The sequence below is a fragment of the Tamandua tetradactyla genome, chromosome 12, assembly GCF_023851605.1.
Source record: "Tamandua tetradactyla isolate mTamTet1 chromosome 12, mTamTet1.pri, whole genome shotgun sequence".
NCBI lineage: Eukaryota > Metazoa > Chordata > Mammalia > Pilosa > Myrmecophagidae > Tamandua > Tamandua tetradactyla.
The window spans coordinates 40,687,980-40,705,160 of NC_135338.1; the positions used below are offsets into that span (position 1 = coordinate 40,687,980).

The 17,181-nt window shown below is 41.3% G+C and overlaps 1 protein-coding gene across 1 annotated transcript in view; it reads left to right on the top strand.

The window, feature by feature from the left end:
• Positions 1 to 16,769, top strand: part of TSHR (thyroid stimulating hormone receptor) — a 211,143-nt gene extending 194,374 nt beyond the window's left edge. The window contains exons 10-11 of the mRNA XM_077123229.1: positions 12,402 to 12,590; positions 14,219 to 16,769. Of these exons, the coding sequence (XP_076979344.1) occupies positions 12,402 to 12,590; positions 14,219 to 15,632 (1,603 nt within the window). The 3' untranslated portion in view covers positions 15,633 to 16,769. The remainder of the gene's footprint in view (positions 1 to 12,401; positions 12,591 to 14,218) is intronic.
• Positions 16,770 to 17,181: the final 412 nt, after the last annotated feature.

Below are 17,181 nucleotides of genomic sequence, written 5' to 3' on the forward strand. Positions count from 1 at the left end.
AAAAAATGCCTTGCATATAGCACAAACTCACTAAATATTTGTCAAATGATGAATAATTTAAGCCAAAACAATGAGTGAGGCAAAATAGTTTTCCTTTTCTGTTCATCAATTGTTTGTCTTGGCCTTAATTTACAATAAGAACACCTCTTTCCTTATGGGTACTCTGAAAATGAGCAAATATAATAGCTAAGTAGCCCAGGAACTTGAAGTTCGTGTTGCAAGTCAATCTTCATGTGAGAAAACTAAAGACGTTTCCTTTTACTAGAAGACACTGACAGCTTTGAGGAATATCTAATTTGAAAACATGCTAATTATTGGCTCACACCTTAGAGTGAAATATTTCGTATTTCATTCATATGAAATAAAGTTCACATAGATGTCCTCTTTCCTCCTCATTGCTGCTCTCAAGTCATTAGTCCTTCCTTCTTCCTAAAACACCTCCTCAACTTTGACTCCCACACTAGCAGATATTTCCACCCAATATCCTTCTTTTTGCTGTTATCCATGAGCCCCAAAGTCATTTTGTTTCATTTCTTCAAGGTTTGAACTCCTGACTCATTGTTACTGACCTCTCCAACACCATTCATCTCCTAATTTTTGTTTATTTCAACATCCACATAGATCATCTTATCCTGACCTCTGACCTCCTCTCTCCCAATGCCCTTGCTGCCCCACCCCCACTCTATCTGCAGCCTTCATTTCTATGGCCAAAGTCTAGACCTGTCATCTCCAATGACTCCAAACACTCCATAACCCCAATCTCAAAATCCTAATGTTTTTCCATCTCTTTCTCTTTAGTACAAGTTGAGTCTTTCAATTCCTTGGTTCCCATTAGGATCTAGGATCCATTACAAATATTTCACTCTCATGTTCTCACTTTCTCTTTATGCAGCTTAAGATCCAGGGTCCATCATTATAATCACTGACTGGTACACACAGTCAACTAACTACCTTGTTCCTCTCCCTCTCTCTCTCCTTTCCTGGAAAAAATAACCCTGGTCTGGTTAAATCCAGCTCCTCTGGTCCTGGACCCTTGCAGCTGACCATGACAAGTGGTTTCACTTTAAATCATTCACCCCAGTGGGCCTAATGCTGCACAGCAATCACATCCCATTCTCTATTTACTCTCCCACTCTCTTGGGTTGCCATGTCCTATCTCCTCCCCTCTCCTCAATTCGCTAACCCTTTTTCCCCATTCTCATGCCTAGTTGACCTCCTTGGTTTCCATTTCATTGAGAATAAAATCAATCAGAAATGAATTCCTTATGCTCCCACCACATCTTCACATCTTCCTGCCTGTGTCCACATCTTCATTCTCCCCTCCTGCATTTTCGTTGGGGATTTTTCAACTTTTTATTTTAAAATAATTTCAACCTTACAGACAGTTGCAAAAAATAGTGCAAACCCCATACAGATAACTCCAACAATACCTCCACCCCTCACCCCCAAATACCCAGATCCACCAATTTTAACATTTTGCCATATCATTCTATCTATCATCTATTTTCAGAAACATTGACAGCAGGCTGTACACATCATACTCTTTGCACATAATACTTCCGTATACCGTTCATCTGAATATCCCCTCTGTATTTTTAAGTTGCTTTTTAAGGCAAGCCCCTCCGCTAGGATCTTATATCCTATCCCTTCTCAGCAACTCAAAGGCATCACTTTAGCAAGTCTCCCCATTCTGTACTACATCATCAATATTTTCCTTTCTACTGAATATTCCCATCAGCATTTTAACATACTGGAATTTCTCCCACCTTAAAACAATCTTTGTTGAACCAATAGATTAAAAACCAACTAATAAGCAGATCAACCAGATGCAATATTTAGTTCTATTTGGATACTGAGACAACCACCTTGCCCCTCTTGGAATACTGATGGAGTATTTGATGATCTTAAAGAGTTATTATTTTTAAAAAGACTTCTTCTTTAGGGATACATATTGAAGGGTGTAAATTTTTAAAATATCCTTTCAACTCCATACCCATTCACAGCTAGTGCTCTATTTAACTCTGTCCCTTTGCAGCGAGACTTTCTCAAAAGAATCGGCTATGTGGTCTCTGATTCCTCTCCACTGATCTCTGTTAACTTCACTCCAACCAGTTTTTGATCTCTCACCATTCCACTGAAACTGCTCTCTTCAACATCACCAATAACTGCCACAGTTGCTAAATCAAATGACCAGTTCTTAGTTCTTATTTCAGAAGGATTTAACCTAGCTGATGACGCTGTCCTCATTGAAATAACATTCTTCTTTTGCTTTCCAAGACACTACTTGGTTTCACTACACCTCCCTGGCTGCTCCTTCCCAATCTCCTTTTCTAGTTCCTCCCCTTGTTCTGGATCTCTAATTAAGGAGTCCCTGGGGCTCTAGCTTTGGTCTTCATTCATTTCCTTGGTGATCTCATCCACTCACATGGCTTTAAATAATGCCTGATATGCAAATAGAAATATCCAGTCCAGACAGCTCTCCCACAGTCAGACTTGTAAACCACTGCCCATCTGACAATGCTGCCTGGAATCTAATAGGCATCTCAAACCCAACATGTCCAAAATTGAACTCCTGATCCCACCCAACCCCCACCCCCAAACCAGCCTCACCTTCAGCCATCCCCATCTCAGGAAGTGCTGACACCATTCTTCTAGCCACAGGTCAGAAATCTTGGAGTCATTCTTGACTCCACACTTTCTCTCTTACTCCGTATCTAATCCATCAGAAAGATTCATCAGCTCCAGTTTTAAAATATATCCAAATTTCAACCATCCTCAGTATCTCCATTGTTACCGCTCTGGTCCAAGCCATCATCCTCCCTTCCTTACTTTTGCTGGTCTCCCTACTTCCATCCTTTGCTCCTTTTGGCCTATTTTCAAAACAGTAACCAGATTCATTCTTTTTTTTTTTTTTTATGTTCCTGAGTAGCATGGGATCAGGCAGTTTTATATAGGAATGTCCTCTTCAATAAAAAAGCCAGTGTGTATGGGTACAAAGCAACCTGGTTACATGATGGGTTTTGAAAGCTTGAAAACATTCTCTTCTAATTGCTTGCATTTGCACAATCAAATGGGAATCAGGGTCTTTTTTAAATATAATCCAGATTATACCATTCCTGTGAAGGCTTTTGATCTCATTTTGATTAAAACACAAAGTCCTTTCAATGGGCTACATGGCACACATGATCTGTGTCTCCATTAACTCTCTGACCTCCTCTTCCCTCTTCCCTCTTCCTTCCCCTTTTCTCTCCAGTCTCACTGGCCTCCTTTCTTCCTCAAACACACCAGCCACACTCCCACTTCAGAGCCTTTGCACAGGCCATCCCCTCTGCCTGGAATGCCCTTGCCCCAGATTTCCACATGGATCTTGCCCTCTTCTCCTTCAGATCTTTGCTCAACTATCAATGGGGTCTTCCCTGACACCTCTACCCCATCTCTAATTGTTCTACTTCTAGATTCTTCTTTTTCCTCTTCCCTGCTTTACTGTTCTCCATATAATTATCATCACCTAGTATACTATATATTTTTCTTTTTAAAAACTTGTTCCACTCTTCCCATTAGAATGTAAGCACCAGGAATGTGGGAATTTTTGCTTCTTTATTTTAGTAAAGCAACAAGAACTATATCTGAAACATAGTAGGCAATCAATAATTATTTGTTGACTAAATGAAATAATATTTTAAATTCTCATAAGCACATAAACAAACTCACTCTCTTGAACTTGGGGCTTTTAAGCCTATATGTTATTTTGTATTCAGTTTTATTAAATTAGCTTTTAAACAGTAAATTATTCTTTTTTCTGTCCTTAGCTGTACTTCATCTATCAATTTATGGGTGTGAGTACACGTTTATAATGGAGCAACATCTACATATTGACCTTTAGAAAAACCCACATTCATTACAGGAAAACCAAAAAGAGGCCTGCAACTGCTGTTGGAATATCAGCAAGCCAATTAGTGCTTATTTAATTTGGGATTGAATTCATCAAAAGTTCATCTTTAATCATAGTTGGTGACAAAATATCTTTTTAAAAATCCAATGTTTGGGGAGCAGGCCATGTGGCTCAGCAGGCAGAGTTCTTGCCTGCCATGCCAGAGACCTGGTTTCTATTCCTGGTGCCTGCCCATGCAAAAAAAAAAAAAAAAGAAAAAATTAAATCCAATGTTTGGGGATGCTAGACTACATAATTGCTTCTGAGGAGCAATTTGATCCCTCCGTGACTCAAATATTAATTGGCTCTTTTTTTCCTGGCATCATTAAAAGTCAATGATATCCTTGCCCTGTATATAGCACTACAGGGCTTGTGCTCTCCAAGCACAGGTCTTGTCACTCTCATCAAACATTCACTTGAGATTGTTCCCATGACCGAGAAAATTAGACTACAAACCACCTGCCAGGGCTCACTCAGCTCAGCTGCATTTTGTTTTATGAGTAAATACTTGCTAGAGACAAATTCTCATGGAGTTCAGTGCCCATCATGTAATGAGCTCTTAGAGGAGAGTGCCAGAGTCAACAAAGAGAGGGAGGCCCTTCAGCTTGTCGGTTCCCACCCACTCAGCTGCATCCACAAATGAATTCAACTCCTTAATCATTGATAGCAACTTTCCCTATTTTTCTCTCTCAGGGAAAAAAAATTAACTATATTTTGAAGGTCCTGTTTTAGAAAAGAAGGTACACTGTTTGAAATCCCAGATTGAAAGTGGCCAAATTAAAGTTTATGGTGAATGGAAGAAGACACAGTTTCAAATAACATAAAATGGCCCCTGCCTTGTTGAGTTTCAGGGTTTCTTCAGATTGAGGTTTGTTTCCGTTTGCTAAGGCTGCAAAAATGCAATATACAAGTAATGGCTTGACTTTTTCAACGGGAATTTATTAGCTTACAAATTTAAAGTTCTAAGGCCATGAAAATGTCCAAACTAAGGCATCAAGATGGAGGTACCTTCTCTGAGGAAAGGCTGCTGGCATCCGGGGGTCCTCTGTCATGTGGGAAGGCACATGACAATGTCTGCTGGCCCTTCTCTCCTGGTTCTGGTTTCAATGGCTGTCTCCAAATGTCTCTGGGTGTTTCTTTCTCTCTGTTTCTGTAGGGTCTTGCTTCTCCTGGGGGTGTTTTCCTTCTAAACTCTCAATCTCTCTCTGGGAGCTCTTTTAAAGGACTTCAGTCAGCATTAAGACCAACCTTGAATGGGCTGGGCCATATCTCCATGGAAAGCACCTAATTAAAAGGCACAATAAGTCTGCACCTGCAGGGATTGATTGAAAGAACATAGGCTTTTCTAGGGTATATAAAAGATTCAGACCAATACAAGGCTCTTTCTCCATCCACTCCAAAGCTGGAAGACTATTTGGTGTGACTCAGCAATTAACAAGTAGTTGTTCTAAATTCTAGCAAAGTTCTACCTGCTAAATAGAATAGTGATTAAAAGTTAAAGATGATGCATTGAAATTAGGCTTTTATTTCCTCTCTCGTTTGAGAATCTTCTATAAAGATGGGAAAGGAATTTTTTAAATGCTTAAATTCACAAGGACAAAGAGGACAGGTAAGGTACATCCATGCCCAGGACAATTACAGAATTCTGGAAAAGAAAAGGTAGAGGACAAGGAAGGCAAACCTGACAGAACTCATGTCAGAGACAGCTGCCTTGCCCTGCACATCCCTGAGCATGGGACTAAGAGATGACAGCCACACCATGGGGCAAGAGTAAGACACGGTGCTAAAAGCAGGGGATTAATTAAAGATCAATATCTGGAAACATTGACCCTCTCTCCCATTCGGATGCCAGCAGACAAGTAACTTCCCTCTAAGCTAAAGATTCAAAGTCTCTTCTCTGAAGTTGAAAACATCAAAAACAAAAAAATATCTCCACATTCTGTCATTATAGGGTCCGACAACACAATGGCCAGCTCCAAAAAACAAAAAACAATTATTCCAAAGTAAAGCCTTACAGTGGACACACTCCCAAACAGATTTTTGGCATTCATTGTAAATGTGGAGATGTAACCAAAGCTCACCTGCTAAAAACTGTTTCTAACATGAAAGAGTGAAGTCAAGATAACCAGCTGTGGGGGAAATGAGCCTGAAGGAGTCAAAGATATTGCAGAGGACAGAAAAGAACTTTTAAAAAAGCAAAATTAGTGTCCTGATATGAATCTGAGAAGACAGAAGACATTTCACCTCTAAAGTTATTGCAGCAATGATAACAACTGTCAGAGAAGAAACTCTCCAGACAATGCTAAACAGGCAAAGATAATTTCATTCAGGGGCTGCTATAGCAGGGGAGAGAGAGTAGAACTCACCACCATAGAAACAAAGGACAGACAGCATTTTATTTTTTTGTATGCTGTATGGCAGGGTCACATTTTATTCTTTTTCCATGTGAGTATCCCCTTATTGCAGCACCATTTGCTGACTTTTTATTTGTTTGTTTGCTTGGGAAGTACATAGGCCGGGAATCATCTCCCACGTGCAGGCGAGCATTCTACCACTGAACTACCCTCGCATGCCCAACAACCAGCTTTTCAAGGTCTGGGAATAAATTGGAGGAAGAGCATTGGCAGATAGGACAGCAAGGTGGCATTGTGAGTTTCTGAGGTTGCAATTAGGAATGCTTGGTTTGGAATGTTTTTCTTTGAAGTAATTAGGCCACCTGGAGTCTGAAAGGCCAGAGGGAGGAAGAGGGAAATAAGGAATTGCCTAGTTAGGAACCTGTCAGGTACCAGGATAGTATAAGGGCTGGGTGAGAGGGAGGTCAGAGGCCTGGAGTCAGGGAGAAGCCTAAAGTTTAGCCATGCTAAAGGAAATTTGAGGCCTTCTTAGTCACAATAATAATGATAGTTAGTAATTAATAATAAATTAATAAATAATCAATAAATCAATAAATAATACACTGTCAGCTACTGTCCCCGTAGCCCGAGATGAGGAAACTGGGGAGGACAGGATTCAAACCCAGACAGTCGGAATTTAAAACCCATGCTCCTAAACCCTACAGTGTGGAGCTTCCTCAAATATGCTATAAAAAAATAAAAAGGAACAGAGCACAAGAAAGTACCCTGGGAAATGTACTCATGCATTCGACAAATATTCAAGGAAAGTCTTCCATAGGCTACGCACGAGTCTAAAAATACTGAATAAATAAATAAATAAATGTGATGAACAGAACAGTCCCAGCTCTCATAAAGCTAAAATTAAAAACCCAGTAGAAAGGTTGGGAGATAGAGGCAAGGAATTCTACCAGAAAATGAAATGAAAACAATAAGAAAAACTATATGAGAAAACAGAGAAGATAGAGCTATGCAGGATGGATCCAGGGGGTTCTGCTTCCACTTACTATGACTTCCACAGAGGAAACAGAAATAGAGAAGAGTAAATTATCAAGAAAATTATTATACATGATTTCCTAGAGCTGAAAAGTATAGGTTTCCACATTGAATGGGCTCTTTCATGGTCAGTGCCCAGCACAGTAAACAGGAAAGAATCTATATCAAGGCATATCATGCAATTTCATACCAGGAATAAAGAGAAGATCAAAAACTTCTAAAGAATAAAAACAAGTCAAAGACAGAAGAATAAGAACCTGTATGGCATCATATTTACCAAGAACAACACTGGGAGCTAGCATTCAATTGAGTAAGGTCTTTAAAAATCTGAAAGTGATTTGCAACCTACTATTTCTATAGCTAGGTAAAGTATCACCTGAATCTAAGGGTAGGAAAAAAGTTGCTATCCAACATGCAAGTACTCTGAAAATATCTCTCTCATGCAGCCTTTTGTAAGAAATTACTTTAGAATGTGCTCCAGTAAACAAGGGAGAAAATAAAAAAAAGAATAAGGCACAAGGTTCAGGAAGAGATTCCCACTAGGAAAAGTGGGGACACTCTTAAAAGAAGTTTGAACTTCAATACGTAGACATTGGGGAACTGTGTATTTCAAGCTGGAAAGAAATATGATGATGTCCGTATTTTTGGAAGGAGCAATCTGTCCTCAGTCTGAAGGTGGGATCAGTAGATTTCTAGAAATCAGGAAGTTTTTGCAAACCTTTTTGAAATGTAACTCAGACCTGAACTAAGGGGATAGCAGTGAAAACCATGAGACCATAGACATGCAAACAGCTGAGCTTCAACATCTGAACCCATTGTCTAGCTCAATTGTATTGTAGTGTAAATATTAATTGCAAAAATACGGGAAAATGGCAAGAAAGACTCCACAACAACTCTGAAGCTTCAGGTCCAGAAGGTGGTGGACAAAATACAAAAAATAAAGAAATGCAAGTAGTCTTGGGTGGAAGAAATCATTCCATTTGGGATACTTTGAGTGGAGAGGGAGTGATACATCCATTGGGAGTAGAGGATTTCGTAGCTTCCTTTCTTATGACACCCAAACTGCCTGACTAAAACTACATCTTTCTGCAAGAGTGGTTAAATCAAGAAAAAGGAGAAGAGGCAGTTATTTCCCCACTTGACCTGTAAGTGCAGAAGCAATATGGGTAGAACAGCCCACATTAGAACAGGGCAGCACAGCAGGAGTGCTTTAGAGCAGCATGCACAATGGAAACTTAGGGCTGCATCAAGAGGCTTGCGCCAGTGGGAGTAAGGGTTCAGGTAGATTCTAATTTGTGCTATAAGTGGCTTTGGGCCCTGAGATGTAGGTGGAGAGATAGGCAGAGGCCAGATCCATAGGACCTTAAAGGGCACAGAAGGGGGGGTGGATGTTATTCATGGTATATGGAAAGCCACTGCAAGGCTTTAAGCAGGGTTGTGATGTGATCCAATTCTATGTTATGACTACTCTGGCTACTGTGCAGGAATGGATTGGGAGGGCTAGGGTGGGCATAGAGAGCTCTTACAGCAAGAGATGATGTCAGCTTGGACTTGAAAGTTCTCTCCATGTATTGGAAATGCAAATGCATCTCAAGATTCTTTGGGAGTTTGAATCCACAGGCCTTTCGCTAGATTAAATGTTGATGGGGCAGTGGTGGTGAGGGAGCCCCACATGTTAGAATGACTCCCAGGTTTCTAGGGATCAGCTAAGTGAATAGAAGTGCCAGTTACTTTGATGGGGAAAAGTGGAAGAAGTGCAGTTTGGGGTGGGGTCAGGGGATCGATAGTTAACTTGGTTAATTATGGGTGGACATTTAAGTTGGAGATATCAAATAAGCAGTTGAGTAAACAAGTTAAGTTCTGGACTGGAGCTGTATTTTCTAGGTTCCTTGCACTAGGTTTGAGATTAAATAAACTCCAAATTGGAGCAAGGTGGGAATTAACTTTCACTGAGCATCTACTTTATGCTAAACAACCATTATATTACAGATGTTTCTGGCCTAAGTTTTATGCACATTTCCTTTCTCCAAGCCTGCCCAAGAACCCTCCTGGTTCGGCCCCACTGGGACCCAACTAGAGACCCACTAGGATAGGTTCTTTGCAGACATTCAGACTAACCATGAAATCAATTCCTCCCTCCCTCTGAGGTTTGCTGCACCTGGATCTGTGATCAAAGACTCCAGAGACCTGAAGATAAAGGGCAGCAAAAAGCAACTGGGGTGCTGAAAATGAGAACTTTTGACTCAAATTATATAGGTACAGCTCCACTCTCATTCAGTCTCTTTGGACACAACAGGCCCTGTCTCTTGGTCTTAATTTCAGTATCTGCCTGCTTCATTAAAAATACTAAAAAATTGAGATAAGCCTCTGAATCATCAGGAGAGCTTCCTAAATAATGCAGTGTGCCCTGCCATCAGAAATTATCATTCAGGCTGTCTGGGGTGTGGCTCAGGAGTCTGGATTGCAAGTGACCTTGGTGCTGGGCCACAGTGGTCCCTGGACCAGAAACAAAGATTTGCAAAGTGGCGAGCTGCCAGTTTGCTCCAAATACCTGCCGCACTGATGTCTCTACCACTTAGATTATTGTGGCAGTTTTAAAATATAGCATCAAATTTTTTGACACGCCTTCCATCAAGAGATGGGCTCTATGTCCCCTGCCTTCGATCTGGACAGGCTCATTATTGCTGCAATTGATAGAATACAGAGAAGGTGGCACTATGTGACTTCTGGAGCTAGATCAAAAAGGCCATGATATATTATTATAAGATAAGTACCAAAAAGAAACAGCCAATAAAGTTAGAACTTCATAATTCTAGGGAAGGAGAATGGGGGTTGGACCATGATAGGTACAGGGTTTTGATTCTTATAAAAATACAATAAATTACTTTGTACTCTAAGGATGGATAGTTTGGTAAAAATTAAAAATGCATAAAGGATGAAAACCATAGAACATGATGTCACACAGAGAAGACTGCTTGGTAATGATATTGGCTTGAATCTGTAACATTGATATGGCATACTTACCCTTATCTCCTGCAAGCAAATGCACATAGAAAAGAAAATGAAAAGAACACCTATTCATAATTTTTCCCTTCACCTCAATGCACTATAAGAAATAAAAGTCAATAATCATAAAGAATAATAAAATATTTTTCTTTATTAAAAAAAAAAAAGACCATGATACTTTTGCCTGGTTCTCTGGAAACACTAGCTCTCTGGATGCCTCCTCCCAGGAGGTTTCCTCTCAGAAACTGGTACCATGATGTAAGAAGCCCAAGTGACACTGAGAGGCCACTTTAACAACTCCAGTCAAGCTCAGCCCGGAGTCATGTCAGCCCTGGCACCCAGACATGGGAATGAAGAAACCTCCAGATAATTCTAGCCCCTAATAAAGTCACCCAGCTGAGTCCTCATAGTACAGAGGCAATCCATGCCCTGTTCAAATTCCTGATCCCTGCAAGCTATACTCGGGATGAGAAGACCGTTGTTTTGTTTGAGGTGTATTATTACATAGGAACAGTAACTGGAATAGTTACTATTTCTCGAGAAAAATCCTTTCAAATGACAACACAATTACTCGGAAGAATAAACTCTCAGACAAACACACATGATCACTGCATCCAGCAGAGAGGAAAGCAGGAAAACTGACCCAGGAGCTGCTCTCTTGTTTAACTGACATAACACATCTTGGATATGGAGACACATAAGTTGTTTCCAGACAGCTGGAAGCAGAAAGACAGACACACCTCGAAGAGGGCATGGCTAAAAGAGAAAGCAGTGTATCAAAAGGACAGACTGGGGGGAACAGGCAAAATTCAGCCTCGTTTACTTGACAGTTGTGCTTAAAGCAGACTCTAAAATCCCTCAACTCTCTCATTAACTACAAAATTGTTCATGTATGCCAGTTTCCCAAAAGTACTTCCTAATGCTAAAAATTGCCTGGAGATCATATGGAAACAAGCGCCAAGGGTTAATTCTCACCACCAAGCAAGTTTGGGAAATGCTGAATTATGGAATTCTTTAATACAATACATAAAAATCAGTGTATGCAGCATCTTTCCCCCACAGGAGTCACAGTTCTACAATGAGAATGGGGTTGGAATACAGGTGTTTCATGTTTGTGAACAAAGTCACAGCCTTGACCCTGAGAATATAAATCCCGGGTAAACCCAGATTACAGTGATAGAGAGGCAGGAGCTGTAAATACTGGAATGAATTTATTAATCGGAATATACTACTTATAATAAGCATAAAAGAAAATGTAATCACCTTCTATAAGGAATACTTAGTGGATATTTTAATTGCTAAAATATAAAGTCTTATTCAAGCTATAATTCAGTGCAAGTAGAAATGATGGGGTGCCATTTGCAAAGCAAGATATGGAAAGTAGACTTGCTGGGACTGAAAAAAGAATAGGGAACGTCACACTAAAAACCACGAATTAATTCTACTTTAATAACACTGGCATCCATATCGTTCCCAGCCTCACCACAACATAACCTCATTGTTTCCAGAAGTGATGTGAATCTCATTTCAGATATGTAAATGTAGGTTTCTTTTCAGTCATAAATTCACAATGTGACTGGTTATTACCCCCAAGTTCTGCATTATTAGATTTTCGTGATAGTGATGATAAGCCATGTCAGTTAGCAGTTTAGCAGTCGCCAAAACCCTAATTCCCATGGAGACTGATAGCACTCCAGGCCCATTTATACCTGTTCAATTTTATTCCTCCTGTTCCTTGAGACTCTTACATAGTCTCCAGAGCAAAATTGACATCTGTCTCTGATTCCAGGAATCTGCTGGTGGTGTGGTGGGTAAAATAAAATGTCAGCTGAAATAGTGTTTGCATGGATGGATACTGGGTTCCAGGCAATAAACAGGGAGTTCCTTCAACATACTAAGCTTAGAAGCATAGTATCACTCCTTAGACGGGTGTCTGTATATAAAGAACTCAGAGAGTACATTCACCGGCAGGAAGGAAGCTGTCACCTCCCTTAGGTCCATGTCCTCTCAGGCTGGTTTGACTTTCTGGTCAAGGAAAACTGGCTGCTCATTTCCTCTCTGTTCTCTCCCCCTGGCAGGGATGTCTCTTACACTAGCGTTTCTGCCCTGCCATCCAAAGGCCTGGAGCACCTGAAGGAGCTGATAGCAAGAAACACTTGGACTCTAAAGAAACTCCCACTCTCCTTGAGTTTCCTTCACCTCACTCGCGCTGATCTTTCTTACCCGAGCCACTGCTGTGCTTTTAAGAATCAGAAGAAAATCAGAGGGTAAGTGATAGAGGCATGAAATAAGCAGCAAAAGGCCTTGGTGGAAGTTGAATTAATTTCTGCCTTGGGGGAAGAAGCCTGTGGTGTGGATACCTGATGGAGATGAATCAGGGGCATCCATAAAAATCAGGAACTCCGTGGAGCACAATGACCCTGCAGGCTTGCTCACAGCAAATTACACTGATGATTCCGGGTCTCCAGCTGCAACACATACTATATATGCTACAACCATGAGGACACCCTTAACAAACAACACAATACTCCAACAACTGGGTTGCCCCATAGTCCAGGCCTTGCACATGTCATAAGTTACTGTTTACATGTACATGGGCTTGGGAGTCAGCTGGTTTGTACTCCAGCTCTGCCACTTCCTAGCTGTGTTATCCCAGCCTGGTTACTTAACCTCCCTGAGTCTTTGAGAATGAAGATTGTAAGGCTGCCATTCACAAGTGATTTGAGTTGATTAAATGATAAGATGAATAGAAAACACCTATCACTATCACAATGCCTGGAATATTATAAGTTCTCAATAAATATTAGCTATGATATATATTATTTCTATATCAGGCTGCATGCAAGGGTGCAGAGGAGGGATGACATTCTTGCTCTCCTCTGCCTTCCCTGCCTGTTGCCTTATCCTACACTTTTGCTCCACTTTACCCTCCCCTCCCTGCCGCTGGCTTATATCTCATGTGCTCTCCTGTTCTCCTATTCATTTGTCTCTTATTCACTCCCTATCAGCTTCTATGTAAGTATCTGGTTGACTTTCTGTACTCATAGTTCCAGTGGGAAGTACACTGGTATCTAGTTTGGGGAGCAGCAGCAAACAGGAAAATTGAGCAGCTGTGCCAAGAAGGCAAATATGGACAAGACACCTACAGAAAACAAGGAGTGCGGGAGGCGGCATGGTGACAGCAGACTCTATACTGATGCCACCACAGTGAATAGGACAGACAAGAGCCTCTTTGGGAGCAAAAGAATAAGGAAATATCAGAGAGTGCTACCAAGGCAATAAACAGAAGGGTGAGGCAGTTTACTTAAGGAAATCAGGGAAAGCATCTCTGAGAAAGGGGCATTTGCATTTAGAGCTAAGTAATAAGCAGAGGCTGTCATGAGTTTTTTAGGCAAAGGAATCAGGGAGTTCCAAAGCCCCAAATAGCAAAAATAAGAATAACCAACTCTTAAATGGTGCTACCAACACTCAAGGTGCTGTTGTGAGAGCTTGAAAGAGATAAATTCATCTAAACCTTTAACAACCCCATATGAAATAGAGGCTTTCATCATCCTCTTTTACAAAACAAGATTTATAGACCTGCCCAAGGTAAAGCCACTAGTAAATAGTAGAGCCAGGTTCTAACCGAGGCAGACTGGCTCCGGAATCCAGGCGTTTTTATCACTGCTGCTCTCAAAATGGCTGCAGATCAGAATTAAGGCCAATATCACTGGATCGCCGTGGGCGGTGGGAGTGGAAGTCAGAGGAGATGATGATGGAGAAACAGACTTGACCAGATCATGTCAAATCTTGTAGACTCGTGTAGACCATAACAAGAAACTTGCATCTTTTTCTAAGTGTTTGGAGACACTGGTACGTTTTAAACAGGTGGTGACTCATTCCCATTGCCTTCCAGAATCCTCGAGTCCTTAATGTGCAACAAGAGCAGTATTCGGAGCCTGCGTCATAGAAAATCTGTGACTGCCTTGAATGGCCCCTTCTACCAGGACTATGGAGAGGAGCCAGGTGACAGCAGTGTTGGGGACAAGGAAAACTCCAAGTTCCAGGATACCCACAGCAACTCTCATTATTACATCTTCTTTGAAGAGCAAGAGGATGAGATCATTGGTTTTGGTCAGGAGCTCAAAAACCCACAGGAAGAGACCCTCCAGGCCTTTGATAGCCATTATGACTACACCGTGTGTGGCAGCAGTGAAGACATGGTGTGCACCCCCAAGTCTGATGAGTTCAACCCCTGTGAAGACATAATGGGCTACAAGTTCCTGAGAATTGTGGTGTGGTTTGTTAGTCTGTTGGCTCTCCTGGGCAACGTCTTTGTCTTACTTATCCTCCTCACCAGTCACTACAAACTGACCGTCCCGCGCTTTCTCATGTGCAACTTGGCCTTCGCGGACTTCTGCATGGGGATGTACCTGCTCCTTATTGCCTCCGTAGACCTCTACACTCACTCTGAGTACTACAACCATGCCATTGACTGGCAGACGGGCCCTGGGTGCAACACAGCTGGATTTTTCACCGTCTTTGCCAGCGAGCTGTCAGTGTACACACTGACGGTCATAACCCTGGAGCGCTGGCACGCCATCACCTTCGCCATGCGCCTGGACAGGAAGATCCGCCTCAGGCACGCGTACGCCATCATGGTAGGGGGCTGGGTTTCCTGCTTCCTGCTTGCCCTGCTCCCTGTGGTGGGAATAAGTAGTTACGCCAAGGTTAGCATCTGCCTGCCCATGGACACAGAAACTCCACTTGCTCTGGCCTACATTGTCCTTGTTCTGTTGCTCAACATAATTGCCTTCATCATCGTCTGCTGCTGTTACGTGAAGATCTACATCACGGTTCGCAATCCCCAGTATAACCCCGGGGACAAAGACACCAAAATTGCCAAGAGGATGGCTGTGCTGATCTTCACCGACTTCATGTGTATGGCCCCAATCTCGTTCTATGCTCTGTCGGCACTTCTGAACAAGCCTCTCATCACCGTTTCCAACTCCAAAATCTTACTGGTCCTCTTCTATCCACTTAATTCCTGTGCCAATCCATTCCTCTATGCTATTTTCACCAAGGCTTTCCAGAGGGATATGTTCATCCTGCTTAGCAAGTTTGGCTTCTGCAAACGCCAGGCTCAAGCCTACAGGGGCCAGAGAGCCTCTCCTAAGAACAGCACTGGTGGTCAGGGCCAAAAGGTCAGCCAGGACATGAGGCAACATCTCCCCAACATGCAAGATAACTATGAACTGCTTGAAAACTCCCATCTAACCCCAAGAAAGAAGGGTCATATCTCAGAGGGATACAAGCAAACAGTTTTGTGAGCAGCCCTACCCTATTGCAGTGACGATAGGAGGACTTACAGAATGCTGATTTCTTCGATATACATTCCAACCCCATGACACACACAATGCGCAACTGACATAGCATTTGCACAGGTAATGTTTCCTGGGGCAAAGATTCATCACTTGAGAGTACCTTGTGTTAACCTAATCATCACTTCTGAGAAGAAAGAGATGCTACCAGCATGTCTGAAGCCCCAATGATACCAAAATAATCTACACTCTCTGTAAGACTTGTTTGATGACTAAGTCCAGAGATGACATTGTGTAAGATGCTCTGTAAGTACCGACTAAGCTATGTGGGCAGTGAACTTCTCATTTTTTAATAGCATTTCATATTGCAGGCTCAGTAAAAGGCTAATGCTATTGATTTGGTTGGTGGCCCTAAGATAAAATAGGTCCCATATTGGCTCAGATTAACTTCATGGTCTCCAATACAACCACAGAGAGTTTGAGTCAGCTTGTTAACTGAAAAGGCAAACTACACAACTAGATATCATGCAAGTAATTGCTATTATGAGACCTGAGGAAGGGAAACGCCTAGTTTTGAGATGTTTGTTTTTTTCACTCTTTGAAAATATTAATCATCTCTTCACAAGTCTCTACCTGATATGACCCAGCTGTAGCATGCTGCCTGGAAAAACAGACAAGATTTCAACTGATATGGCCTAGCAAACATTCTTCTCATAGAGTAAAGGACATGACAGTATTTCTAGGGAGCAACAAGCATGAATGATGGGCAGAACACACTAAATCACCCATTGATTAGTAAAGCAGGCTGGATACCAGTTAACTGTGGGACCTTGGGCAAATCACTGTATTTCTGGACCTCAGAATTCTGTAGGAGTGAAGGGTCTCAATGGCCATTTCCAATATTAAAACTTTTTCCTTCAAACCATATTTTTTCCATGATGTCAAAGAAAAGCATTAAGGAAGCAGAATCTTTTTTCCATCCTATAGAACTGCTATTTCCTTCTCTTTGGAGCCTGGATATATGACCTTCAAAATTTTTTCTTTGTTGCATTTTTGGTTATGATGTCTAAACCAAAAATTCTATTCAGTGACCATACTAGACAAAATCTGAATCATTCATTTAATACTAAATTTGCACAGCTCTAATTATCATGTCAAAAATAGAAATCAAAACTGATTGTTACTCATAAAATAGAATAAAATGTTGTTATACAACTTTGTTATTTAGAGTTTATTACTTCACTGTCCACCTACACTTTGAAGCACATAACTTGTCTTCAGGGATTGGTTTCTTTGTTTTGCGATTTCTAGTCCACGATATGATGCTAAAGAAATCAGAGTGGTTTCTTCTCTCCTGAAACTGCCATCCCTTCCAAAACCTGTTGATCACTAGGCATAAAATCTCTATTAAACTTAAAACAGTTGGGATCTTTATCTACAGATATACTTTCCAGGTTATCTGTTAAAACAGTCCCTCCATTTACTGCTAAAAAGAGTCTGCAAACAGAGAAGACATTTGCTTCTCAAAGCTCATGAACCTCATCATGAAATAAAAGCC